This window comes from Callospermophilus lateralis, chromosome 2, assembly GCF_048772815.1.
Source record: "Callospermophilus lateralis isolate mCalLat2 chromosome 2, mCalLat2.hap1, whole genome shotgun sequence".
Classification (NCBI taxonomy): Eukaryota; Metazoa; Chordata; class Mammalia; order Rodentia; family Sciuridae; genus Callospermophilus; species Callospermophilus lateralis.
Window position 1 is genome coordinate 160,162,363 of NC_135306.1, and position 26,664 is coordinate 160,189,026.

General features: G+C 34.7%; 1 protein-coding gene across 4 annotated transcripts; it reads right to left on the reverse strand.

Moving 5' to 3' along the window:
• Positions 1–1,455: 1,455 nt before the first annotated feature.
• Rnf141 (ring finger protein 141) lies at positions 1,456–25,894 on the reverse strand. 4 transcript variants are annotated; one of them, XM_076846877.2, is made up of 7 exons: positions 25,799–25,884; positions 19,872–19,980; positions 18,054–18,243; positions 14,693–14,801; positions 10,521–10,702; positions 6,664–6,771; positions 1,456–1,800 (listed from the first exon to the last, which is right to left on the reverse strand). In XM_076846877.2, exons 3-7 carry the CDS (start codon positions 18,194–18,196, stop codon positions 1,650–1,652), a joined length of 693 nt encoding a protein of 230 aa, XP_076702992.1. In that variant the 5' UTR covers positions 18,197–18,243; positions 19,872–19,980; positions 25,799–25,884; the 3' UTR covers positions 1,456–1,649. The 4 variants fall into 4 exon arrangements, with proteins under 4 accessions (XP_076702992.1, XP_076702991.1, XP_076702996.1 ...); XM_076846876.2 differs by lacking the exon at positions 19,872–19,980 and having other exon boundaries at positions 25,799–25,887; XM_076846881.2 differs by lacking the exons at positions 18,054–18,243; positions 19,872–19,980 and having other exon boundaries at positions 25,799–25,894.
• Between the last annotated feature and the right edge of the window lie 770 nt (positions 25,895–26,664).

The following is a 26,664-nucleotide window of genomic DNA, read 5'->3' on the forward strand; positions in this document are numbered from 1 at the left end:
TGTTGATGTGATACAGCTTCCAGTATTCTGCTTGCAAAAACACCCAGTAGTGAGTGTTTAGCTATTTGGTAATTAGCTGATCCTATCAGGAGTCAAGTTATTAGCCAGATATTTTTCCTTGAAATGGATTTTATTTTATTTGCATGTCCATTAAATTTTTTTTTTTTTTTGGTACTGGGGATTAAACTGAGGAGTGCTTTACCATTGAGCTACCTCCCCAATTCCTCTTACAGAGACAGGGTCTCACTAAATTGCTGAGGCTGGTCTTGAACTTGCAATCCTTCTACCTCAGCCTTCAGAGTCACTGAGATTACAATTGTGGACCACCATGCTCAGCCCTATTAAAATCTTAACGTTCAAAAATTTCTGTCATCAATAGGTAGCAACTTAAATTTTTGGTACTTAGAAAAACAGGAATATTTGTAACTTGTTAATAATAGGTCAAAATTTGCATGGAATGTTAAAATATTTTTTAAAGGAGACTTCAAGCCCTAGTGTTACTATATGATGAAATATTGTTAAAATTCATATTTCTTAAGCAAAAATCTAAAGAAATGGTTGAGGTGCTAATGAAGACCATAATTTCATCATTATTATATTCTTTGGGAGATTTTCAAAGGAAGTACAGTGAAGCAGTAAGAAAGCCAAATTATCTTCTAGTTTTCTGAGATGTTTTATGTAAATATGGTGAAAAAGCCTCATCCTATTTCCTTATCCCTTAATCTAAGAAAATCAGGGACTATGAAACCCAGAGAGATGCCTTCAAGTTAAAATAAAAGCACCATAAATGAACACTGAATGACTTATTATAATTTAGAAGTACAAAATTTAGTATTTGTGATGAAGAAAAATTTCCTTCTGAAACTCCCCAAATGCATGAGCATTATAAAAGTCAATTAGATCAGTTATCTAGCTTTGGGAATGCATTTCTAGGACAGCCAAGAAGGTTCTCCAGCAGAAATTAATTTATAAGGCAAAGCCCCAACTTTATAGTCCTTAACTAAACTGTATCATAAAACAAAAAAAATGGGTTTTTAAATAAAAAATAAAAAATACATAGTTTCAAAACACACTGAAGTTATATAAAGTTACGAAATAATTGTGGAGCACTTCAAGTAAATTGTAAAAGGAGCAATAATTCACCACAAGGGGGCATAATAAATACTCCTTAGATTCCAGCAGAAAGACGTTTTAAGTAGTAACATGCACTTTGATGTAGTCTACATTTTTAGTCATTTAAAAATTTCTCTCAGATGGCTACAACTTTTCAACATTCAAAGTTTATAAACCTAACAAAAAAAGATTCCAGAATACTCATGCCTTGAAAAACTGTAGTGTCAAAAAGCCTCCGGAAATATTGCTGTTATCTGCTAGCAAAGGATTCAAGAGCAATTAGTTCTAATACACATTAGAACAGTTAAATAATAGGGAAGTATGATCTACAATAGTAGCAAATTTTAGTTTACCAAAATGGAAGACATGGGAAGTTTATTTTAAAAAATGGGACATATTGTCACAATAGCAAAAATAAGAGGGTGGGAAAAATTGCTTTTTCTGTATCGTTGCCACAATATCCCTTCATTTGTCCTCCATGACCACTATGTATTTGTAGCCCACAATACCAAAGGAAGATCTCCCCCCATGGAAGGTCATGGCCTAAGGGGCTGGCCTGCTTCATCAGCCATGTTAAGAATATAGTTAGCCATATCATCTTCAGTAGGTGCATCTGACACCACCCAAGATTCGTTTGCTCCAGTCATCTGCAGGCGACAAATAGGGCAATTCCTGTGTCGATCACTCCTATTAGGGAAGTCAAAACAAGAACAATTTGTTTTCTTTCCTTTTTTAAAAAATGAATTTGTTTGAAAAGTAATATATGCACATAAAAAGTAAACTAAATGTTTACTTGTATTTAAATAGAAGCCATTACCCTAGGAATAACTTCTTGGCAGTGGTAGGGGAATAAGGCAGAAGGAAAGGGTAGTACCAGTCATTTTTCTAAGTAATATCTTCATAACACTCAATTAACACATACAATTATGCTTAAAGATCTGACAGAAGGTCCTTTGGTTCCATAAGCAATAAGATTTCTTAAGGAAACTATAAAAGTGGAGCATTCAAATTTAAGAGATTAAATCTATAGGCATTAAGATTTTTCTGATAGCCAGAGAATACATATATAATTACTTAAATAAGATTTTGTTTTCCAAAGGATTTTTGTCAAATATTATTTGGGAAACTTTTCAAATGTTACCATATTTTAGTCAGAAATATATCATACAAGGAAAAATGTTTTTCTTTTCATCTCTCTGTAAAATCTGAGACCAAAGAGTAATGAAGCTATATCAATTGCTCTTTGGCTTTTTGTTCAAAAATTTAGAAATATGCTCCAAAAACGAAATGTGAGAGCTCCAGCTGGCATATACCATTCAGGTTGATTTCTAGCTCCCCAGAGATATCTTATGAGATACTTATATGTGCTCTTCTGGGCACATAACATCACAATTTAAAAACAACTTCTGATTCTGGCCAATAAAAACCAGATTTATCTTCCCACTAAAACAATTAAAACATGGGACAAAATTTATAAAGCAGTAGTACAATATAATGTTTCATATAAAGCACTGGACATTAGGCAACATGAACAGTGGTTCCTGAGAGGAGGTAAGCAAGAAAGGGGGCCTGGACAGATCTAGATGGAACCTGACAGACACCCCAGGTTGAAGAGACAGGTCAAACTCTGCAGGCCAAGGAAGCTAGAGTTCACAGGGCAGAATACTGGAGAAGAGAGAGCTACAAAGGGAATTCTGGAGATCTACAAATAGTTTCCCCTTCAAATGAGGAAACTATGTGAGGCTGAGGATTTCAGAGAACAAAGCTTACAGAGGGCATGGGATACTGCCTGTTGCCCACCAGTCAGACTGGAAAACCACATAATTTTTAAAGCATTGAGTAGAGTACTCTGAAAGGCCTTTTCTCACTAGTGGGGCATAATTAGCATTAAACATTGATGGGGTCCTTCCTAAAAATCACAAAAGCAAGATCCAAAAGGATCAAACTATTTCCAAGTAACCTAATTATATTCCAGAATGAAGCTCAAGAATATTTATAGTAATACAAAAATATCCAGTACCTAAAAAGGCAAAATTCACAGTATCTGGCATCCAAGAAAAACTACAAAGCATATAAAGAAACAGCTGAAAAATATAACCCACAATGAAGAGAAAAAAACAATCAAAATAACCCAAAACTGACACAGATATTAGTGTTAGCCAATAAGTTTTAAGAAAATTTAAAAGTTATAACTATATTCCATGTATTCAAAACACTAGAGGAAAGACCAATTATATTAAGTAGTATATAGAAGACTTTAACAACTCAAATCAAACTTCCAGAAATAAAAACTAAAATATTAAGATAAACAAAATGATACTGGATGAGATTAATAGAAAGCTGGACATTGCAGGAAAAAAGGTTAGTGATCCGGGAGTCACATGGGAGGCTGAGGCAGAAGGATCACAAGTTCAAAGCCAGCCTCAGCAAAAGTGAGGCACTAAACAACTCAGTGAGACCCTGTCTCTAAATAAAATACGAAATAGGGCTGGGGATGTGGCTAAGTGGTTGAGTGCCCCTGAATTCAATTCCTAGTAACCCTGGCCCTCAACCAAGAAAAAAAAAAGGGTTAGTGAATTTGAAAGACATAGCAATAGCAACTATCCAAAATGAAACACAAATTCAAGTGGTCTAAAATATGGCAACTGGACTCCCAGAAGAAGGGAGAGAAAATAGTAAAAATTTTGAGAAAATAATGGCTAGAAACTTTTCTAACATTGATGAAACTACAAATCTACAAATTTAAGAGCTTGATAAACTCCAAGAACAAGAAACATGAGGAAAAAAAAAAAATACTTCATACTCAAATTTCTTAAAACCAGTGAAAAGATAAAAATTTTAAGGCACCCAGAGGAGAATAGAAGACAGTATCTCCAGAGGAAAAAAGGACCACAGATTTCCCATGGGAAAAGGATACAACCAAGATGAGGGTGGAACAACATCATTAAAGTACTGAAAATAAAAATATTCTGTCTAGAATTTTGTATCAAAAAAAAAAAAAAACTTTGAAAAACTGTTGAGACAGTCAAAAAAATTCTACAGAATCTATAAAAATACCAAAATGAACAAATGAGTTTAGTAAGAGTGCAGGACATAAGATCTGATGAACATCTATTGTCTTTTTATATGCTAGCAATAAAAAATTTAAAATGAAATGAAACCCATTTAAAAATAGCATAAAAAGGGCTGTGGCTGTGGCTCAGTGGTGCCCCATACTTGCCTGGCATGTGTGGGGCACCAGGTTCGATTCTCAGCACCGCGGATAAATAAAGTCTATCAACAACTAAAAATATATTTTTAAAAAATAGCATAAAATATACAATAGGGACAATTTGTCAAAGATATGCAACACTGAAAATGTAAAAAATTGCTTAGAGAAATTAAAGAATTCTTAAATGAAGAAATACCTTGTGTATTGAAAGATTCAATATTATTAAGAAATCAATTCTCCCCAAATTGATCTGTTTATTCAACACAATCTCAATCAAAATCTTTTCAAGTTTTTTTTGTAGAAATTGATAAACTGATTCTAAGATTCATATTGAAATCCAAAAGACCACTGAAATCCAAAAGACTATTTCCAACTTTGAGGCTTATTATAAAGCTACAATAATCAGGATAGTATGGTATTAGAATAAAATAGACAAACAGATCAATGGAACAGAAATGTTTAGGAACAGGCCCATATTCGAACAAATGATTCCCAACAAAAATGAAGAGGCAATTTAGTGAAGAAAAAGTCTTTCAACAAAAGTTAACTCAGAATGGATCAGATACCTAAATGTAAAATTTTTAAAAAACTATAAAACTTTTGGGAGAAGAGAGAGTATTTTTTTTTTTTTTTAATATCCTCAGGTTAGGGAAAAGATTCCTTATATAGGACATTAAAAATCACTATAAATCACAACTGACAAATTTGACCTCATCAAAATGAAAAGCTTCTACTATTTCAAAGACATTCTTAAGAGAGTTAAAAAAAAAAACAAAAAACTGGGCATGGCCACTCACACCTGTAATCTGAGAGACTTGGGAGGCTGAGACAGGAGGATCATGAATTCAAAGCCAGCCTTAGCAACAGTGAGGCAATGAGCAACTCAGTGAGATACTGTCTATAAGTAAAATACAAAAAGGGCTGGGGATACTGCCACCCCCCAAAAAAAGAGAATGAAAAAAGCCACAGAGGAGAAAATATGTGTAAAACATATACTGTGTCTGATAAGATATATATATATCTGCTACACCTCACAAAAAACCATACAGATGGTAAGTAAGCATGTGAAAAGCTTCTTGATATCTTCTCTCAGTAGAGAAAGGCAAATTAGAACCATAATGAGATACTACTATATACCTGATTAGAATGGCTAAAATTAAAAAGACTGACTATAACCAGTGTTGGCAATGTCTTGGAGCAACTATAACTCTTATGCAGTGCTGGCGGTAGTAATAAAAAGTTACGTTTTTGGAAAATTGGCAGTTCCTTAACAAGTTAACATACACACCTACTATACAATCTAGCTATTCTACTTCTATGTATTTTCCCAGGAAAAAAAATCAAAGTCCATAGAAATATTTATAATGAGCCAGGTACAGTGGCATATGGCATATACCTGTGATTGAGTGATATAAGAGGCTAACGCAGGAGAATTTCAAAGCTGGGGCTAGTCTCAGCAATTTAGTGAGAATTAAAATAAAAAACAAGGGCTGGGGATGTACACCTCATTGATTCAATCTCCAGTACCACACAAAAACAAAACCCAAAAAACAAAAACCCAGAACAAATGAATAAAAAAACAAAAAACTTGCCTATGAATGTATATAGGAGCTTTTATTTGTAATTTATCCAAGTGGATGTATCTAAAGATAATTATATCAAATAAAATAAGCCAGACACTCCCCCAAAAAAGTACATACTATATCATTCCAATTATAAAAATTCTATGAAATCCAAAATTACTTTTCAGCAAATGAAAGCAGATTCACAGTTGCCTGAACTAGAGGAAAGGTTGGGAGGGAGGTTTTTCAATGGGGTGTAAGGTAATTTTGGGGGGCAGTAGATTTGCTCATTATCTTGATCGTGATCATGATCATGGTTATTATGGGTCTATATATATGTCAAAACATCAAATTGTACTTTACATACATGTAATTTATTGTATGTCATTTATAGGTCCTCCAAAATGCTTGATTCTTATTTTGTAAAATAACAAGTTTAGCTAGCTGACCTAGCTCACCAAATCCAATACACAAAGACTTACCTTCTAAGCACATATGAATATCCATTTTGAGAAAAAGAAAAACGTTTGATTTTAGATTAAAATCAGGCACAAATTTCCTTATAACAAAAATGTTAAAACCAAGCTATATTCCCACATTTTATAAAATTTATGTATAAAAATATTTTTAACTAGCAGCAGTTATATCATAAAATTCAAAATACTAAAGAATAGAAATCTCTTATACTTAACTACAATACTTTTGTACTTTTCAAAATTTATTCATATACTATCCCATTTGACCTTTGCCTATCCCTGAAGGCAGTAGATAACTTACCATTTATCAATACACTTCTGACAAAAGCTGTGAGCACAAGGCAGGATGAGGTCAGCCCGCCCATCCATACAGATACAACACTCCTCCTCATCGGTTAGCTGCTTCACCCTGCAATGTGAAAACTGAGCTGGGACAAGGATATTCTCTGTCCATATGGTTTCTACTTTGTTTTCATTGCCTTAAAAAGCATTAAAGCACATATAAAGTACAATATGACTTATGTGCAAAGTTAATATGAAACTAAAATTACCATCTTTTAGGGTAGCAAATTATATTAGGGAAGAAACTAAGGGATAAATTTCATAAAGACTGGATAAAAGATAAATTCTGAGATTATTAAAGAAAACAAAACATGGACAAAAACTGGAATTATTCATGTCTTTCTGAAAATGCCCATTTAATCTACTGAATTTATACAAATGACTTCAATCAATATATTATTTATCCATCACATAGGATACAAAACAATAAAGTATGAACTGTGCATCAGAACCTTGCACTGCTGATACTAATAGTGGGCATATAAATAAAAGAATAACTTAGTCTTAAGTATCAAATGCTATGGAAAACACAAAAGGGATAGAACACAAAATCTCTGTCCTCAAAAAGCCTTTTCATCTTCTTGGAAAGAAAAGAAATGTTGAAACTTCTGCCTCAGCCACAGTTCAGAGTGCCCTGAACTGCCTTTGCACATAGCATTTTCCTTTCCAGGATGCACTTATGAGTTTTGTAAACTTCAACCTTAGTAATTCAACTCAAAATATCCATTTTCTCTTTCTCAAGGAAGATTAATTGGGAGTACAAAATGAGTGATGGTAGAGAAAGCAAAACCAGTTAAGACCTTATTTCAGAAATTCACTTGGGAGATAATTAGGGCCTGGTTTAAGGAGCATGATAGAAAACAAATCATTAGGATGTGGTAATAAATTAAAATTAAGTGTTATGCTTTAGTCATGGGAAAAAGTGAGCGGCCACTGAACTGAAAGGGTGAAATGGAATGAAAACCTCAATGAATGTGAATCTGTTATATCTGATGATATATAGTCAGTTCAACATTCAAATGTCTTTTAGATCTATACCAGACTCTCATGAGTTACAGTCTCTGATTCTGAGAGTATTAAAATCTTCATCTGGGATGTAGACTTGGGTGGCAGTTTCAGAGAATATAACTGAATCTACAAAGAGTGACAGTGTTCTGAAGATTAGATTTAAAAGTGAGGAGCACAGGGCTACAAAGAACAGCATTATAGAGAGAAAACACAAGAAATACAGAAATAGCTAGTGGAACCTATACAATGTACTTTTTTTGTTTGTTTGTTTGTTTGTTGGCCTTCCTAGCAGCACAGTGATCAGAAGAAGGAGCAGGGTCTTATTCTACTTGATCCTGTTAGACCACTTGTAAAGAATTAATTTTCTCTACCTCATACTCTGAACACAATATTGACGAATAAAGTATTGTCCAGGAAAACCTACAGTATGAAGAAGAGAGCCATATAAACACAGGCCAAGGAACTGGAAGCGCTTATTCTGGAGAACAGAAGATTCAGTGAGAATTTGATTCGTTTTCAAATATCGAAGAGAGAATAGAGTTTTTAGTGCAATCCCAGAGGGTCAGCCACTGAAAGCAAGGAATAGAATACTGCAACAATTTAATAAGAATGATAGTTAATTCTTTTAAAAATATTTTTTAGTTGTAGAGGGACACACAATATCTTTGTTTATTAACTTATTTTTTATGTGGTGCTGAGGCTTGAACCAGTGCCTCACACATGCTAGGCAAGCCCTCTGCCACTGAGCTACAGCTTCAGCTCTGATAGTTAACTCTTATAGATCTAAATCTCTCAATGCCTTGCACATAGTATATCTATTAACTCACAAAACTTTCTCAACATTCTTCTGGGACTGATACTATTATTCTTAACCTCTTTTAAAAGATGAGAAAACTGATAAAAAAGTGGATCAAGGATTTGAATACACATGACTTGGTAATGGAATCTGTGCTGTGTCCAGAGAGCCAGATTTTCAATACTTTGAGGAACACAAGGCAAAAGGGAAAACTTCATAGTAATTAGAGTTGTCTGGGCATGGAAAAGCTTGCTTTTCAGAGACACTGAGTTTCACAGAACTGCAGGGTTAGCAGTTGTCCAATTTGCAAGTAAAAACTGGATTCTACTTGGTCAAGTACGATTAAATAGAATCTTGCTACTCCAAGTGTTATCTCAGGGTCAATAGCATTAGCACCACCCTGGGTCTTGACAGAACTTTAGGTCCCTCTTCAAAACCACTGAAAAGTAAAGTTGCAGAAGTATAGTACTATAAGATCTTTGAGGTTAGAGCATGGCTGCATTGACAGGCTTAAATATAAGTCTCAGTAATATCAATTTCTAATAAGACATTTATTTGTTTAAATCTTTCTTCATCTGACATAGGCCAATATTTATACTTTTATGGGGTTACTGTGAGGATTTAATGAGTTGTAATCCTGTAAAAATAGATGTAAACCATTAATAAAATCTTGCATCAGATGTAAAACCAGACTGTATAAAGAAAGGTCCTTTAAGATCCTCTTCAACTTGGAAATCTTTTTCTATGAAATAGTATATCAGGGTGTCACTATGAACCAAAAAACAAAGGAAGAAGCAGCCCTAACTAACCATTAAGCTACTGAGTTTCCCCATCTCAAGGGCACATGAAGAGATAACACTTTTACCTCTTTCATTAAGATGACTACAACAAGAAAAGAAGTATTACTTTCTTTTCATTTGCTACCATATGGCTTAAATATATAGGTAAACACCATTCTCAGCTTTCAAAACACTTAAAAAAAATTTGCCACTCTGAAGAGGGAGAAGAAAAAAGCAGAAAATTAGACCCTTGTCTTTGAAAAATTAACTTTATAAAGTAAAGGAAAGATAAGCCTAAATACTACCTACAACATTCTAAACCTCATTTGGCATGTCATTTGTCTAACAGCCTTAGCCATGAAAGCTACTAAAGATAAACAGGAAATGATAAATGGAAAATTTAACTGCAATGTAGCATTTGGAAACCAGTTGGTTAAGGATGGACAAGAAAATGCAAGTGCCAATAAAGCAATAAAAGAGAAATTCTTGATTATACACATTCCTAACTCTAGGAAAGGACACTGTCAATACAGATTTCTGCTGTCTATCCAATATGACAAAAAGACAGGATGTCAACATGTGTGGACTCACGCAACTCTTTTTCCAATGAGGTATTTATAAATTTAAATTATGGTCATGATTGTCAAATGGCAACAGGTGGGAGCTTTCACAGGCCAAAAGCATAATAGAGAAGGGAAAAAAACACTTTAGGTATAATGATAACATATTAGGCCTAAGTAAACAAGAACCATCATAGAATTCTCTGGCAGACTTCATTTCCTTCTGGTAGCTCAGTATATGCAATACGTGCACCAATGACTTGTTCATTCCTGAATGGACTGCCATTATTTAAATTTTAATCCTTCAATTAGACACTTTCTGAAATGATTTGGCCAAATTCTTGAACCTAATTCCTTTAAAGGCTTTGACATCTAAGAACCCAAATTCTTATTAATATCTCCTTTATAATCAGATGCAAGCATATAGAAAGTGGATTCCTAGAGACTGGGTTGACAGAAACATTAGCTGGTGTGAACCACTTTAATTTAGCTTTAATGTGGCACTGAAAAAAGAAAGAAAGAACAAAATGATCCAAAAGTGATCTGGGATATAATACCAACTGAGAAAAAAAGATTTAAGGTGTCAGAATGAGCACCAGCCAATATATTAATGAGATTTCAGTGGTTTGTACAAATGGAAATAAGCAAAACACAGTGATTATGCATTACATACCTTCCCATCCAAAGACTAGCCTGACATGATGTTACAGAAGATGAGTTCTCATCAGCTTCTTCAGAGGTGGAGCTCTGAGCCAACACTCCTGCTGCTTGACTTGTGATGTCCTTATAAAGCTGAATAAACTGGTATAAATTCATGATCCGTGATGCTTCCACAATGCCAGTGCTTTTGTTAATCTAAAAATACAAAGAAATGAAGGAAAAAAAAAAAGTGTGTGTGGGGGAACCACAAATATTTAGTCCAAATATCCTAGGAAACAGAGGTTTTTTTTCCTTTAAAAAAAATTTTTTTTAAATTGATTTTTTTAAAAAAATAAATGACAGTTGGATGCATTACAATTCTTATTACACATATACAGCACAATTTTTCATATCTCTGGTTGTATATAAAGTATGTCGACACCAATTCGTGTCTTCATACATGTACTTTGGATAATGATGTCCATCATTCCACCATCCTTTGCTAACACCCTGCCCCCTCTCTTTCCCTCCCACCCCTCTGCTCTATCTAGAATTCATTATTCCTCCCATGCTCCCCCTCCCTACCACACTATGAGTCAGCCTCCTTATATCAGAGAAAACATTCAGCATTTGTTTTGGGATTGGCTAACTTCACTTAGCATTATCTTCTCTAATGCCATCCATTTACCAAAACAGAGGTTTTCGATATTTGTAAATTATTTGAGAAAGTAAGGGTCTGTGTAAATGAATAATACCATGTCCCCTTCATTTGTGGGTGTTTAAAATATATATACAAATGTATTGTATTTGATACATCTTATTTGAACACTCTTATTGTTGTAAGGACAGACAAGGCAAAGCACCAAAGTTAGCAGCAGGAAACAGTTTTATTTGGCTGCAGCCAGGTTCAGAGGGCACAGCTTTTGCAGTAATCAATCAATCCCCTGAACCCTGAGTTCAGGTGGTTTCAGAATTTTATACCCAACATGTAAGGGGAGGGGCTCAGAAGTTCACATAAAAGAGGCTTTTTCTTTCACTGTTCTGGGCACATTAACCCTTCAAGGACAACACCTGAGAAGGGGAGAGCTTTTTCTCTCCTTTCTTCCCCCTGCTAGCTGTTACCATGGAGCCCACCTGTAATTTCTCTTATCTTAGAAATGTAGACATCTTTGTGAAGCTCCAGCTCAAGGTCAGAGGCCTTGTTTGCACATCTACAAACTACTATACTGGATAAATGTGAAAAACTAGTAATGGGGTGTCCAACATCTGGAGTGCTGATTTCTTCCTGGCCAGTGGCCAAGTAAAATAGGGCAACACAAAAATAGGAAGTTTATCTACATTGAACTCTTTTGTAGAGACTCTTTTGCTGACAGTCCTAAAATCAGCCATGGTGAAGATTTCTGGAGAAGCCCAGTTAAGACTTTTTGTGGAGGAGAGGGTGCCACTGCATTATTATGTAAGATTGATTAGGCGATCATCTTATTAAGAATTGATGAGGTTAAGTGACTTTTCCAGAGTTAAGAAATGAATTTTAGAGATTAATATTCACAATTCTTTCATTTTTATTTCTTAATTAAAGAACTTAAAATTAAGAGATTTACTTGAATCCAACAACCATATGCCATTCTACTATGACTAAAACAACTGAGTACTTAAGTTCTGCTCTGTACCCAAAGTTCTAAACTAAGGAAAATTACATTAAATACTAACAAAGAGTAGTTGAATTTTGAGCTTTAGCTCAAATGATAAATTCATCTTTACTAACTGGAAAGTTGATTGATTTTTTGGAAGGTAAGATCTATGTGGAGATGCAAATATATAATAAAAGACTGTACATGGAGAACAAATAAATAGAATTAAAAGGGACAGAAATTTATCAGTTTATAGAATAGGCCTTCACAGCTGGAGAAAGTAGGCCATTCTTCCTTTGGAACTATAAAGTACAGAAGAAATTATGGAAAAATTTATATAAGCTTAGTACCATATTAGCAAAGTTTATCATACTAACTATTCCTATCATAGGATTCCTGCAGCTGGGTAGCTGGATGTCATGTGCCTATAATCTCAGCTGCTTAGGAAACTGAGGCAGGAGGATCATTTCAGCCCAGGAGTTTGAGATAAACACAGTGAGAACACATCAAAAAAAAAAATTTATATTTATTACATTTACTGATGCAGATTTTATAGTATTATGTACACCAGATACTAAAAATATAGGTACTAAAGACATAACGTGTATAAAACCAAAATTTGCCCTCATGCAAGTTATAAGATAATATGGGCAGAATACAGATTAGGTTAGATGGACATCAATGTTGTGGATAAGATGAAACAGGGATGAGGAATGTTGAGGGGTTGGAGGGAAGATCTCACAGTGAAGGTGACATTTAAGAATTTGAAAAAGTACAGGAATGAATCATAAATGGATAGCTATGGGTCATTTCTGGAAGTTTAAAAGCTGTTAGGCAGATGTATACCAAGCAAGGAGCACAAGGAGCCCAGAGTGCTTGAAACAGAATGAGAGGGAGGATTGGCAGAAGATAAGGTTAGAGAGTAAGGTAAGGATAGAATATATAGAACTTTGTTGACTAAAATGAATTGACTTTTATTCCACATGCATGGGAAGTACTGGAAGGCTTTGAACCAAGAAGTAATATGATCTGCTTTACATTTTAAATTGTGATGTTTAATAGACTAGTTGTTGTGCTGAAAATGGGCACAGCAGAGCAAGAGCAGGAGCAGGGAGACCAGTTAGGAGACGAGTGGAATAATCCTGGTGAGAGGTGATGATCACTAGGGATAGAGTGGGAATAGAATGTATATGGTAACAACTTGTTAGGTTCTGAATATATTTTGAAGACAAAACTAACAGGACTCATTTATGAATGGACTGTGAAAATGAGTGAAAAAAAAGAAAATTCAAGGACAAATTAAAATTTTAGTCTAAATATCAAGAATGACGAAACATATAATTCATGAAGTTTCCTGATAGCCACTGCATGTGGATCTGCAAAAGACTTTTGATCACCCAACATATGCTGAGTTTCCATCAGATGCAAAGCACTGGATTATATCAGTAAGGCATAAAAGGATTAGTCCCTGCCCTTAGAAGCTTACTATCTAATTTTCAAACCAAGAACCTAATTATTTTATTCTTAATGCTGAATTTAATTATGAAGTGTAAATAAAGTGCTGCTGGAATTTAGAAGAGGAAAAGAATTCCTGTTAGGGAAGTTTTTATGGAAGACTTTATAAAAGATGGTGGCTAAGGTGGACCTTTAAGAGATATCAAGTTTAGACATGGAGAAACAAAAGATGTGTCAGAAGCAGTTGGCTGATATCCAAGCAGCATTTCCGCTTTGCATCCCTGGGAGAGCCTGATTTTATTTTGGCATTCATAACCCCCTAAAATGACTCAGGAGTCAATACTAACTAGTATAATCTAAACTAGTCATGAGAAGCACATTCTTCCTGCTAATGTATGTGTATGAAGGGAATATGAACCCTAGGGTTCTTTATGAGTTGGTCAGGAGTGGACTAAAAGGCATTTTTACTGTCCAACTTATAGTGTATATGCAAATGGACAATTTAATTGCATCTTTGTTTTAGAACAGAGGTTAGGACTTAAGGAAGACCAGTGAAATCCTTACCTTTCATTCACATGTCTATGGCTTCAAGAAGTTAAGAGTTGCCTATTCTAATCTACTCATTGACAGCTACCACTGTATTTTTAGCTGAGTTGAAATATTCAATTATCTAAAATGTAAAGACTTAACTACAGGACAGTGTATTGATGGTGAAAAATCCATTACTAAGAATTATCAAAACAAATTCATTACAAAGAATTAAAAAATAAATCAATCCTTTCTAGTGAATTTTTTAAATGAACAAAACCCAATGTTTTGAAAGAAATGATCTTCTAAGGTATTTTTAAAGTACCATCTTAGTGCTAAACAGGACTCCTCAGCCAGCTAAAACTCAAAAAAAGATAAAGGTTTACTACCATTTTCTTTGATTAGAAAAATGTCTATAATCCATCAAAATTAGACAAATCAGTAAGCTGGAAGGCAATCAGTATCAAAACTATGCTTTATAAGACCACCAAATTATTAATATTTACTTCCACTATATGATATTACACTTTAAAATGTGGTTTTAACCCCCAAATAGTTGAAGCTCAGAAACAGAAGTCTCTATCAGTCTCACCTTGGTACAGACCACACGTACAACCACTTTCCAAAAGGCAGAAGAATCAGACCCAGGTTGTACCTCAAAGAGAAGATGTTTTTCCTGGCCAGAAGCCACTTTAGCAGTTCTGAAAAGAGACAAACATATTTATTAATTTATGAAAAGTCACATACAATACTAGAGCTATAAAACCAGATTCAAGAAACACAGAGTAGAAAACAAAGAAAACACATAAAGACAAATGATAACCATGACTATAATAATTAGATTCTTAAAACACAGGAATAGAGAATATTATGAACATAAACATACAACTTAATTTACAAAGTTTTTAAAGCCAAGAGATTTATGGAGTAATACCTATAAATCTCTTTTTTTTCATATCTGTATCTCAATTATCTTTAAAGTCCTAAGAAAGATATTTAGGAAAAATAAGTCAAAGAAATTTAGTATCTAAAGAAAATGTTTAGTCTACTTTCACTTATCCAAAATCCAAATATTGACCGTTGAGATACATATTGAGAAATATCTTTCTGTTCATTGAGTCCTACTTAAGCAATAACATGAACTCCTCGAAAGTTTTAATTTTATAGATAATCTGGGGAGTGATCAAGTAAAACAAACCCCTTGAGAAACTAAATATGGTTCTATTATCCTCTCCCAGCGGAGTAATTTTGAGAGCCCCTAAAACATAACATGAAAACATAACTCTTTTAAAGAATAATTCAATATACTGTCAATACCAATTTTAATCAGTTCAAAGACATAATTAAACACTGAAGTTTCCATTTATAATTATTAACATTTCTCTCTGAGCATCAGTACGGTAAAGCACATTCAACTAAGTGACTTAGAGCTAAGTAAAATGATACCATCAGAAATAAAGCAATTAGACTTAGGAAATAAAGTCTGCCAGTGAAAATAATTCTGTCCTGCCAGTTTTTAGTTCTATTTCCCAGCTACCAAGCCACACTTCTAAATAGGTTTAACTACAGTTGTCAGAGAGCACTCTAACCCACACAAATTGTTTTTTTAAATTTATAGATATACAAATAATGGGTTCATTTTGACATTCATAAATGTATATAACATAGTTTAATCCACTTCAATCCCTAGTACTACCCTCTTCCCCACAAATTGATTTTAAGAACTAAATCCAGAGGGTGAGGTTGTAGCTCAGTGATACAGTGCTTGTCCAGCAGGTTTGAGGCCCTAGGTTCAACCCCCTAATACGGCAAAGCAAAAAAATACCAAATCCAGTTAGAAGTGTCCTGTGCTAAATAAAAGAAATATATTCTTTACCATTACTTTTGTATGACACAATAAAGTTGTAGGTGATTTTATAGGACGTATTTTATCCAATATCTTTAGGTCAATAGGCAAAATATTATAGAATAGACAGAGCCTGCACATATGAATTCTAAGACTGAAAAGATGGCAAGTGTTAACCAATCATTCTTAAGAGTTGAAACCAAGCAACAAACAAAAAGCACCCTCTTCTATGATACTACTAAATTCTCAATCTTACTTTATTCTTTAAAAATATGGTCACAGAAGTAATGCTTTAAACACTACCATTTGGATGATTAAAAATTTTTAAATATTAGAATTTTTAAAGCCCACAGTACATTTTTATTGTAAAAAAAATCAGACAATACAAAAATATAAAAAAAAAATACTTAGTAAAATGTAAAATCTCCCTGCACTGTTTCCTTGCTTCCTTTTCCAACCATCCCCTAATCTAGAGACAAGCACTGGGATAATTTAGTGCATATTCTTCTAGTTCATTTTCTATATATATAATATCTTTATACAAGTTTTCTTTTTCTTTTTTTATTATTTATCACTGGCTAGGAACATCCAACTCCAGTCATGTCCATAAAGACAGTATATCATTCCTTCAATAAGTACGTCTCTTATCTAACACATAAAGCCTAGGGAGTAGGTTCATAAATCTAACTCTAAGCTATTTATAGTGACTAAACTACTACAAATTTATATACCAAGTGGTTCTAGACCTCCAGGTAATTTTTTTTTCGGTCTCTTTTGGGTTTAAGGAGAAGTAATATGGAATAGTGGAAGGAGTTTCAGACTCAGAGCTGGATTCTCCATAATACTTGGGTAATCAATTTAAGCCTCAGTTAAAATGTCCAACCCTGAGCACAATACTTTGCATGTAATACATGGTCAGTAAATATTGACTAAATTAAAGAGAATAAGAGAATCTTTAAGATATTATTTAAGATATCTTATATAAGTTTTAATTATACTCCCAGGGGGATTGAAGATCAATATGTAATGTATATATAATAAAGAAAAGATATATATTAAAATATACATATAATAAAGGGTATATACGAAAAAATATATAAATATATATGCATGTGTGTATGTGTATATATATATACATATTTATGTGTATATATATGTGTGTGTGTATGTATGTATATGTGTGTGTGTGTGTGTGTGTATATATATATATATATATATATATGAAATAAAAAGAGGAAGAAGTGGGTGCTGGCAACAGAAAGATTTAATAGAAAGAATTGATATCTGCCTACCTGTCATTAAAGGAGAAAACAAACAAGCAGTATTTAAAAATCATAGTGGTCTGGGAACATTCAAGGATAAAAAGACCTGTGTATTTTAAGAATTTCTATACAAATACATATAAAAATTGATTAAAAAAAAAGAATAAACTTACAAAGGCTAAGTTTTATTAGGTGCTTTTTAAGAAGGCAGAGATTTTTACAATCCATCTTAGATAAAAAATTATTCAAAAGAGCTACGTAGGGCTTTCAAGGTATTAATAATTAGAAAACATGAATAAGCAAAATTTTATTCCTAAGTGATGAAAGTTACCTATCACTATCTATGTATTTCTCTGGCAAAATAATGGCTTAGTAAACACAGAAGGGATACTCTCCCTTCTCCATTCAGCGGAAGAGGCTGATGTACAGAAGCCTTTTCAGAGTTACTTCTGACTATCCTAACCTTTCTTTTTAGTGGCTAAATGACATAGTTCCTTCTGTAGGGCACCCCTTTAGTGCTTTCAAACAAGTAAATTTACAGTCTTTCAGTATACAATTACTGAGATGTTAGGATGCATTATATTCTAGAAATGCTTCAATATATCTGTGGCTTGTGTTCCAAATTTCATTTTAAGTTCTTCTTTTCTGTTCCCATTATCTACATAGTTATTTTAAAATAACTACACAGTAAGTCTACTTATAATAAAGTCAACAAATATTTGCTAACTGTTGTTGAAAACACTAAATCTTACCAATCAATATCTTTGGTTACTTCTTACACAGCCATGACATGTGGTGCACACATGAAGGGGAAAAAAAATAAAGTGAAAAAGAGCAAGCCTTACACATCATTTAGTTCAGCTACTCTCCCAAGAAATTCTTCATAAGTTAAGGAGCTACTTTCTCGAACCAATATGACGTGTTTTGCTACTTTTTCTGGTAACTTGTTAATAACCAACTGTGTCTGATCCGAAATTTGCTGTCCCATGATGAAATGATGTCTTAGAATCCAGAAAGTGTTGCTTCACATAGTTTCTGTCAAATATATAAAAAAGTTACTTTTACACACAACATAAAAATAGTGATATATCCATCCTTCAAATAAAGAAAAACTAGGAAGAGTTCAGTAGTTTTATCTGAGTCTAATACAGAATTTTTTCAAATGACTATATTTTCAAGGTTAAGATTTATCTTATTTTTTCAGAATCACATAGGTAAATGAGAAAATGGCATTCACTTATGATAATTTTTATACAAGGGGGCATTCAAGTAATTGTATTTAATAGGAAACTGTTTATCTTATTTAATTTTCCTAAGAACATTTCCTGACTGCTAACCACATGTCAGACTCCAAACTAAGTGCTTTCCATATATCATTTATTTATTACATCCTTTGAGGTAGATGTTATCATATTCCTGTTTTATAGATACAGAAATGGAGCCAAGTGTTATATAAAATGTATAGTACAGAGTGCAAGTGAACTTTGTACAGGGTGGAAGTGAACTTTGAACTCCTTTTTCATATTCTAATGCTCGAACACATTCTTAAACACAATGATACATGGGCTCCTGATAAAATTATATCAGCTTAAATCTTTTATTTATCAATATGCAACTTATTTGTAATTTAAAATACATTAAATTAAATAAGCTTTTTGGTTTAAAATATTTAATAAAATGAAAATGTTAAGATAATTTAACCATCTCACAATTTCTGCTTGGGGGGAAAAAGAGAGCTCTTTTGCTCTTTAATTCTGCAAGGTATTTTTAATTTAGAATTTATGTAATTTTTTTTTTTTTTTTTAGAGAGGTGTGTGTGTGTGTGTGTGTGTGTGTGAGAGAGAGAGAGAGAGAGAGAGAGAGAGACAGAGAGAGAGAGAGAATTTTTAAATATTAATTTTTTAGTTTTCGGCAGACACAACATCGTTGTTTGTATGTGGGCCAAGGATCGAACCCGGGCCGCACGCATGCCAGGCGAGCGCGCTACCGCTTGAGCCACATCCCCAGCCCTGTAATTTGTTTTCTAAATATGAATATTTTTAGTTAAAAGGCCAGATCACTACTAATACAGAGTAATAATTTATTGAATTGGCTTTAAAATTTAATCACAAAACATTTATATAATAATCATGTACTCTAAAATCTTGAAAGATATAACCCTATGTATTGTGGCTACAGAAGAGTTGGAAGTGTTTATTCTAGAGAGTTTTTTTCCTTTGGTAAATAATGATTGAACAGAATACCAAGTACTGGTTAAAATTAAGCTAAATTTTAGTATTTGTCTATGGTCATGTATTCAATAACTACGTGTGATATTCCTACTCAATACAAATACTATTAATAATAGTAAAAGCAGTTCACATTTGCTGATCACTTCCATTGTATAACACATACTTCTAAACACTTTACATGTATTCATAGATTCAGTCATTTAAATTCCTAGAATAACCATTTTATGGATGAAGAAATAAGACAGTGAGGAAACAAGCGATTAAAGTAACTTGCCCAAAGTCAAAGAGCTAGTAGTAATTTTTTCTTAGTTTTTAAAAACAGATAAGAAATGAAAAATGAATAATAATTTTTAAAAATGTGATTTCTGAGGAAATTCTATTTCATGTACCCATTAAAGACTATCATTTTATTTCACAAATTAACATCCATACCAGGGGCTGGGGATGTGGCTCAAGCGGTAGCACGCTAGCCTGGCATGCGTGCGGCCCGGGTTGGATCCTCAGCACCACATACAAACAAAGATGTTGTGTCCGCCGAAAACTAAAAAATAAATATATTAAAAAAAAAAACAAAAAACAAAACAAAACATCCATACCATATAAAGTAGATGAAATGGGAAAACTTTTCATAGAAAAAGTTTTGTCAGGAAATTTATTTCATCACTTAATGAAAAATGAAGTTATAGCTTTAAATATAAAATGTAGTTTTAAAATATAAAGTAAGTAGTCCTAAGTGTGCAAAATTTGCGTCTGGTATTAAATCCTAATGCACTATATTTGAGGTTTATTCTCTAAGTTATCTTAAATATAGGAAGTGTACAATTGTCAAAAACATACAAGTGCTATTTTGAATCTGAGCCTACTTGGCAACAATATTATAATATTAGATAGAAATGAAAAGATGTTGATGAGGAAGATCCAGGTAACTAAAAACAAACAAAAAAACTCTGGAGGTAAAAATTACATTTTAAAATATGACCAACTAGATTTATAGCAACTATGTCCAAAGAGAAACAAGTAAAGACACTAACTTTGAGGGGGATGTCTAGAGCATTCATCATCAGTGATTTCTGAGTATTACAGACTAGTATATGTACCATGGGGTCACATAATTCTTTTTAGTCTAAGTAATCTAAAAATAAACAAAAAAGAAACCTCAAAAATTGAATAGTAGGATATAACATTAGAATAAAAGTCCTTTCTAAGAAAGACAGTGACTCGGGCTGGGGATGTGGCTCAAGCGGTAGCGCGCTCGCATGCGTGTGGCCCCCGTTCGATTCTCAGCACCACATACAAAAAGATGTTGCGTCCGCCGAAAACTAAAAAATAAATATTAAAAAAAATTCTCTCTCTCTCTCTCTCTCTCTCTCTCTCTTCTATCTTTAAAAAAAAATTTAAAAAAAGAAAGACAGTGACTTCACCCTAATGTTCAAAATATATATGTACACACATTAAAATGTTATAGTGTCCTTATTTTTCTTGTTCTAATTCAAACTTGTGAAAGCAATATCAGGAACTAATGGTTTCAGACCAGCATTAGGCATCCACTGACTTACATTATCTTTTTAAAAATTAAGCTTAACAAGTACCATGCGCTTGGTGCCTATGCTCCAGGGACATGACAGAGAGCAAAAGAAACACGGTTCTTGTCATCAAGGAGCAAGAGACATTATTCACACAGGTAAGTATAAAATAATAAAAATGAGAAATACTAAGCCAAACAAGTGCAGGTGCTATGAAAGTCTATACAAGAAGGACCTGATCTAGTCCTGTGTGAGGAAAGAAGTTCCTGGGAAAATATTTGAGTTCAGGACAGTCAGAATTAGTAAGAAAAGAGGGGTGGTGCCTGGTGACAGCAGAGTATTGCAGGCTGAAGTTAAGGAAAGTGCCTGAGATAGGAAGGATCATGGGGTCTTTGAGGTAATTTTTAAAAAACCAAAGTAACTAAAGCAGAGAGACTAAGGGAAAGGGAGGCTGGCACCAAAAGATGGGCTGTTTAACATTTTTATTGATGACCCAAAGACAAGACTGCATGACTGTCTAACCTGCAGATGATCAAAATTGGAATAATATCCAAAGAATCAAGATTAAAATAGATACTGACCTGCTGAAATTAAAATTGTTTAATACAGCACAAAGTTAACTCCTGAATGTTTTGAAATATCAACTGAAAAAAAAAAATCTAGGTAAGATGCACCCAATTAAGCAGTTAAAAATACAAAAAAAAAGTTAATCAAAATAATCAAGAGTGTAATAGGGACACCAAAGATGCTAAAATAATCTTAAACTCTTGCTAGAAGCAGATGTCCATAACAAGAAACCTAGTCCCATTGTGCTCTATAATGGTTTGACCACAATGAAGGTCTACATTCAGCTCTAAGTAGTCAGAGGGTACTAATAAATTAGAATATATTCAAGATGTTATAGGTCTAGAAAAGGAAACAAAATGATTTATTCTAGTGTGGCTTGGTAACCCAGAGCAACATGATTGGTTTGCTCAAATATTTTAGGAGCCACCATGTAAAAGAGGAAGTAAGATTTATATTATAGTTACAAAGAGCAGAATGGTCAAAAAGTATAAATTGAGGCAAATTTCAGTTGAGTGTAAGAATGTCTTACCATCCAGAAGTGGAAATGGGTGATGTTTGTGAGCCTCTTCGTTGAAGTTTGAAGTGTTTAATTAAAATGAGAAGTTCATCTATTGACTAACAGATTCTTCTTGGGTGGGAAGTAGAGTAGGTGACCTTGAACCTAATATTGAGAGTTTTCCAAATGAAACTTAAACTTCTTCTAAATTTCCTGTACCAACTTAATAAAAATGCAATAATACTCTAATCAATCAATTGGAAACGGAGACCCAAGAAAAGCACAGACCAAAGTAGGGCTAAAAGTTTAAATGCTGCTTTGGACCAAGAGTAGTAATTTGTGAAAAATATGATGAAATAAAGGATTTGGGGCTACAGCAGCTAATTGTGGAAAAGTGAGAAAATAAGAGTTACTTTAAGGTTTGGTTGTATAGCTTTCTCTCAGCTTTAATTGCCCATGTCTGATGTTAAGAATGTCTTCTTTTCCCTGGTACAGGGAGAGTACCTTTACATTGGGTTTTATCTTCTGCTTTCAGGAAGAAAAAGGAAGGTAGAGTGCATTTCTTAAACCTCTACTTTTTAAGTGCCTATAACCCCAAATAATCCTTATACCAAAGTGGCATATTTTGCTACAATGATCACCAACATCTATTTACAAGGAAGCCTTAGTTGCTTGTTTTTTGAGTTAGAAAATGTTTCCCTTTGTTTCTTCATTTTTTCAATCTGTTGTTCTAACTTTGAATGATAAAGTTTACAATCTCAGGCAACATATTAACTTGTTTTTCTGTAATTCACTTGGTATCCAGGAAACCTCATCATTTGACTCCTTAGATTAAAATACAACAGTATTTAGCAAGATAGCTGGAATAGTGATTCTCAATCTGGTTTAGGAGGAAGAACCTTGAATTTACAGTTTATTTTGAAAACAATAAAATATTGCTAAATATTAAAGTCTAATACTAGCCTAAAAATATATCTGTTATTTCTATGTAATATAAGACTTCAACCAAGAATAAATGTTTACAAAGACAATCTGTTGATGCCATCCTTTAGTCACTAGTCACAGCTTTTTCAGTATCTATCTTTGGTATTTTACCCATTTTTTGTCATATATCATCAGTTAAGTCACTTACCCATTCCCCTCCATGAGCTGCTTCAGGATAAGAGCTAAGTTCTCTCTTTTAGAAAATACATAGGTACATAATGTTTTCTAAATGAATGCAATAAATACTGTTGACAGCTTTTGCTTTTTTAATTATTCACTGAGTAATTCCTTTGACTTTTGTTAATTTGTCCAGTCATCTAGTAATGACTTGGAGATAAACAGAAGTTAAAAACCCATATGGAAGAAAATAACACAAAACTGTAAAACCTTATCATTGATGTTTATATAAAATGGGAAACATTCACTATTTGAAATTAAGAAAATACCTCTAAATCATTAAACAATAGTATTGCATAGGAACTTAATTTGCAAACCACTGGCATAAAATTTAGCAAAAAAACCACAAACCTGTAGTCAAGATTTCTCAAAGAACTAACAGCTCTCAAAACTACTTTGTCACTTTTAATATAGTCCTTTCTAGCAAGACAGAAATGTGCTTTCAGAAACATTTGAAGGTTTTTCTAGATAAAGAACTGTTATTTTGAAACTCAAAAGCTCATCAAGGATTCCAAAAATGCCATTCTCTAGTGGGTGGTACATACAGTTGATCACTTCTTTTTCTAACAAATGAACTGTTGTAGTTCAAATATTTCTTATAAAAATATAACAACCACATCATGGCTAATTGGCACACACACACACAAAGATACCCCAGGACCAAAACCCAAATCAAAACCAAAAGTCCACAAAAACTCTCTGCAAATTTAAACCTCAATCCATTCATAAAAGGATTAAAGCAAAACTGAAAGTGCAACAAAATGACTGACTAGTTGACAAGTAATGAAACATTTAGTAAACCTCTCTGAAATTTGTTCTCTATCAAATTAGCTTGCAAAAGATACTTATTATTGAAATGATCATCATCTATTTTCATGCCAACTTTAATCTCAGTAATAAGTACTAAGTACTACAAGTAGTTCCCTAAGGAAACTAACACTTATTGCTTAGTCAAACTCTACATCTCTAAGCAGGTCTCAACCACATTTCAAGATAGAAAATTAACACAGATACATAGTGGAACAATTAGCTAGTCAGAGTCATTAGAGTTTGGAATAGCTGTTCTGGGATGAAAGATGTTTCCATATATTTTATTGGTGCATTACAATTATATATAATAACGGAATTTGTTACATATTTGTATATGTACACAATCCAACAACATGATTTGGTCAATATATGTCCCTAGTATTTCCCCTTTCCCTCTCCTTCTCTGGGCCCTGATGCCTTTCCCCTACTGGTCTAGGACTAAAGACCTTAATCAGAAAAAAGAAAAGAAAAAAGAAAAAGAAAGAAAGAAAAGAAAAATCCCCACTACCACAACAAAAACTATCTATAAAACAATCTTGGGAATTAGTGGATTTCTAATAGCATCAATGTGTTTACTAAAAACTTTTCATATTTAGAAAAACACACTACACTTGCAAGAATTCTGTGTGGATCTCCCAAGTCTTTTGGGAAAAGGAGGAGAAAGGAAGTGTATATTTAGATAAAAACCAAGAGGGATCGAGTGACAAAGAATTAACATATTTTTGAAAAATACAATCATATTCTGGAGGACAATATTTAGCAACTGAAGTCAGGCAGCATAAAGGAGAAAATTCCATACTATTTTTGAGTTCTGAATTCAAAAGGCACCACTTTTCTCAGAGGAATGGCTTCAATATAGAGGACACTACTTCAGGATCTTTGGTAGCTCAGGCCCCAGGCAAATACTGAACAGCTGAAGCTCACTTTATAGCCACAAGAATGCTGGGAGGTGAGTGGTAATGATAAACTTCTGCTGAGGTGTAAGAATTACAAAGAATTGGAGGTGTTACTGCAGCTTCATAAATACACCAGAGGAAATAAATGAATGTTGGGCACTGTAAAACAGGACAGGATCAGAATATGACAGTGCCTATTTAAGGAAGTTGGGGCTATATTTCAACAATGATAGCAAATCCACATTTTATAACACGACACAAATAACTGAAGAGTGAGTTTCAAAAACTAACAGGGGTTTCTTTCCCTTCTGTGTAATCACTACAATTATTATTAGCAAGGAAACTACCCCTCCTGCGCTGGGTCTCAAGGTAGCAGCTAGTTTGACAATCAAAGGCCTTAGGCTTTGGGTGTGCTAAGAACGACTTGGCTTTCCTGAGCTGAAGCCCCAAGTAAAGGGTTTCTCCTCAGGAGAGTGGCACTCGGCGAGGCGCAGCCCCGCGCGCCGTCCTGGTGCAGGCGCAGGCTCTCCGCCTCAGCCCCTCCTCAGTGCACCTGCACTTGTAACCAACAGCTAAATCGGGAGGCCGACTGACTGCGCCGGCGGCAATATTCAAAAAAACGATTCTGGGCTCCAGGAGGAAAACCTTTTCTCCCGGACTCCCGGAACCACCTCCAAAGCGGGGCAAGCACCTCATCCTGGGCACTGGAAACGGCCGGGAGAAGATCGGAGTACACCGAAAGGCCTCCCAAGCCAGCCCCGCGCCCCAAGTCCAGGCCTGGAAAAGGCCTAGCTCCCCGAATTCCCGCTCAGCCGTCGAGGCCTTATCGGGGTTTCTACTTCCTGCTCGAGGGGCGTGGAGCAGCTAAGTTGGGGTATGGCAAGAGGACAACGCAGCGGAGCTCACCCAAGTTCAAGGCATCGCGCTCCAGGCGTGAGCGACGCCGCCTCGGCCCCGGGCTCAGACCTGCAGGCGGCGGCTCGGCGGCCGACCCGGTCGCACCTCAGTGACGCGAGGCCCCGCCCCCCGGCGCGTTGCCTGGAAACGGTGCTCCGATCTTTTCCCCGCCCGGCTTTGCCCCACCTCTCACGGCTCCCAGCCAGCGGCCCAGAGGTCTGAGCGCAGCGAACCTGCTTAAGCCCCTGCGGTTGTGACTGCCCAGTCCTAGGACTCCGAAGCACCGGAAGCCTGACTGGCTGCTCCAGGCACGGGTCCGTGGGGTAGTCTCGGGGACTGCCTGGCCGACTCTCGCCTCCGCAGCGGAGGGAGGCAGCACTGCGAGTCCCGGGTTTGGTCGAGGGTTGGGTTCCAGGCCACCACTTCTCCCTGGGATCACAGGAGAAGACTCGCTTCTCGTTCCGATTACAGCTACACAAAGATCATCTCCTTTCTCCGTTATGAAATGGGGTCGATCATGGTCACCTGGCTGGGTTGTTAAGCGTAAAGGAGAACGTGTAGAAATCATCAAGCCTTATTAGGAACACATGTGGGCGATATCACTGCTTTTCAGCACATTTTAGTCAATAATTGATGTCCATTAAGCATGTGTTGTTGTGTTTCAAATACTGCACGAAGGCATTTTTACAGGCATCACTCTTGTTTAAGTAGTTTGCTCAAAGTTATACAGGCAGTAAACAGCAGAGCAAGGATTTAAACCGAAGTATGGCTGATACTACTGTCTCTATGCCTAGCAGCTAAATTAATGTTTGGGCGCCTGAATCCTTTCATCAGTCATTTGTAGATTTACTAGGTAAGGAACTAATCAAGTACTG

Bases quoted from the DNA above. Each gene is read 5' to 3' on its own strand.
- Rnf141 (XM_076846876.2), bottom strand. From the start codon at position 18,196: ATGGGACAGCAAATTTCGGATCAGACACAGTTGGTTATTAACAAGTTA. The intron at 6,772-10,520 runs GTATGTAATGCA...TTCACATTGCAG, and splicing joins GCTAGTCTTTGGATGGGAAG to GGTGAAGCAGCTAACCGATG. The intron at 1,801-6,663 runs GTAAGTTATCTA...CTTCCCTAATAG, and splicing joins CAGAAGTGTATTGATAAATG to GAGTGATCGACACAGGAATT.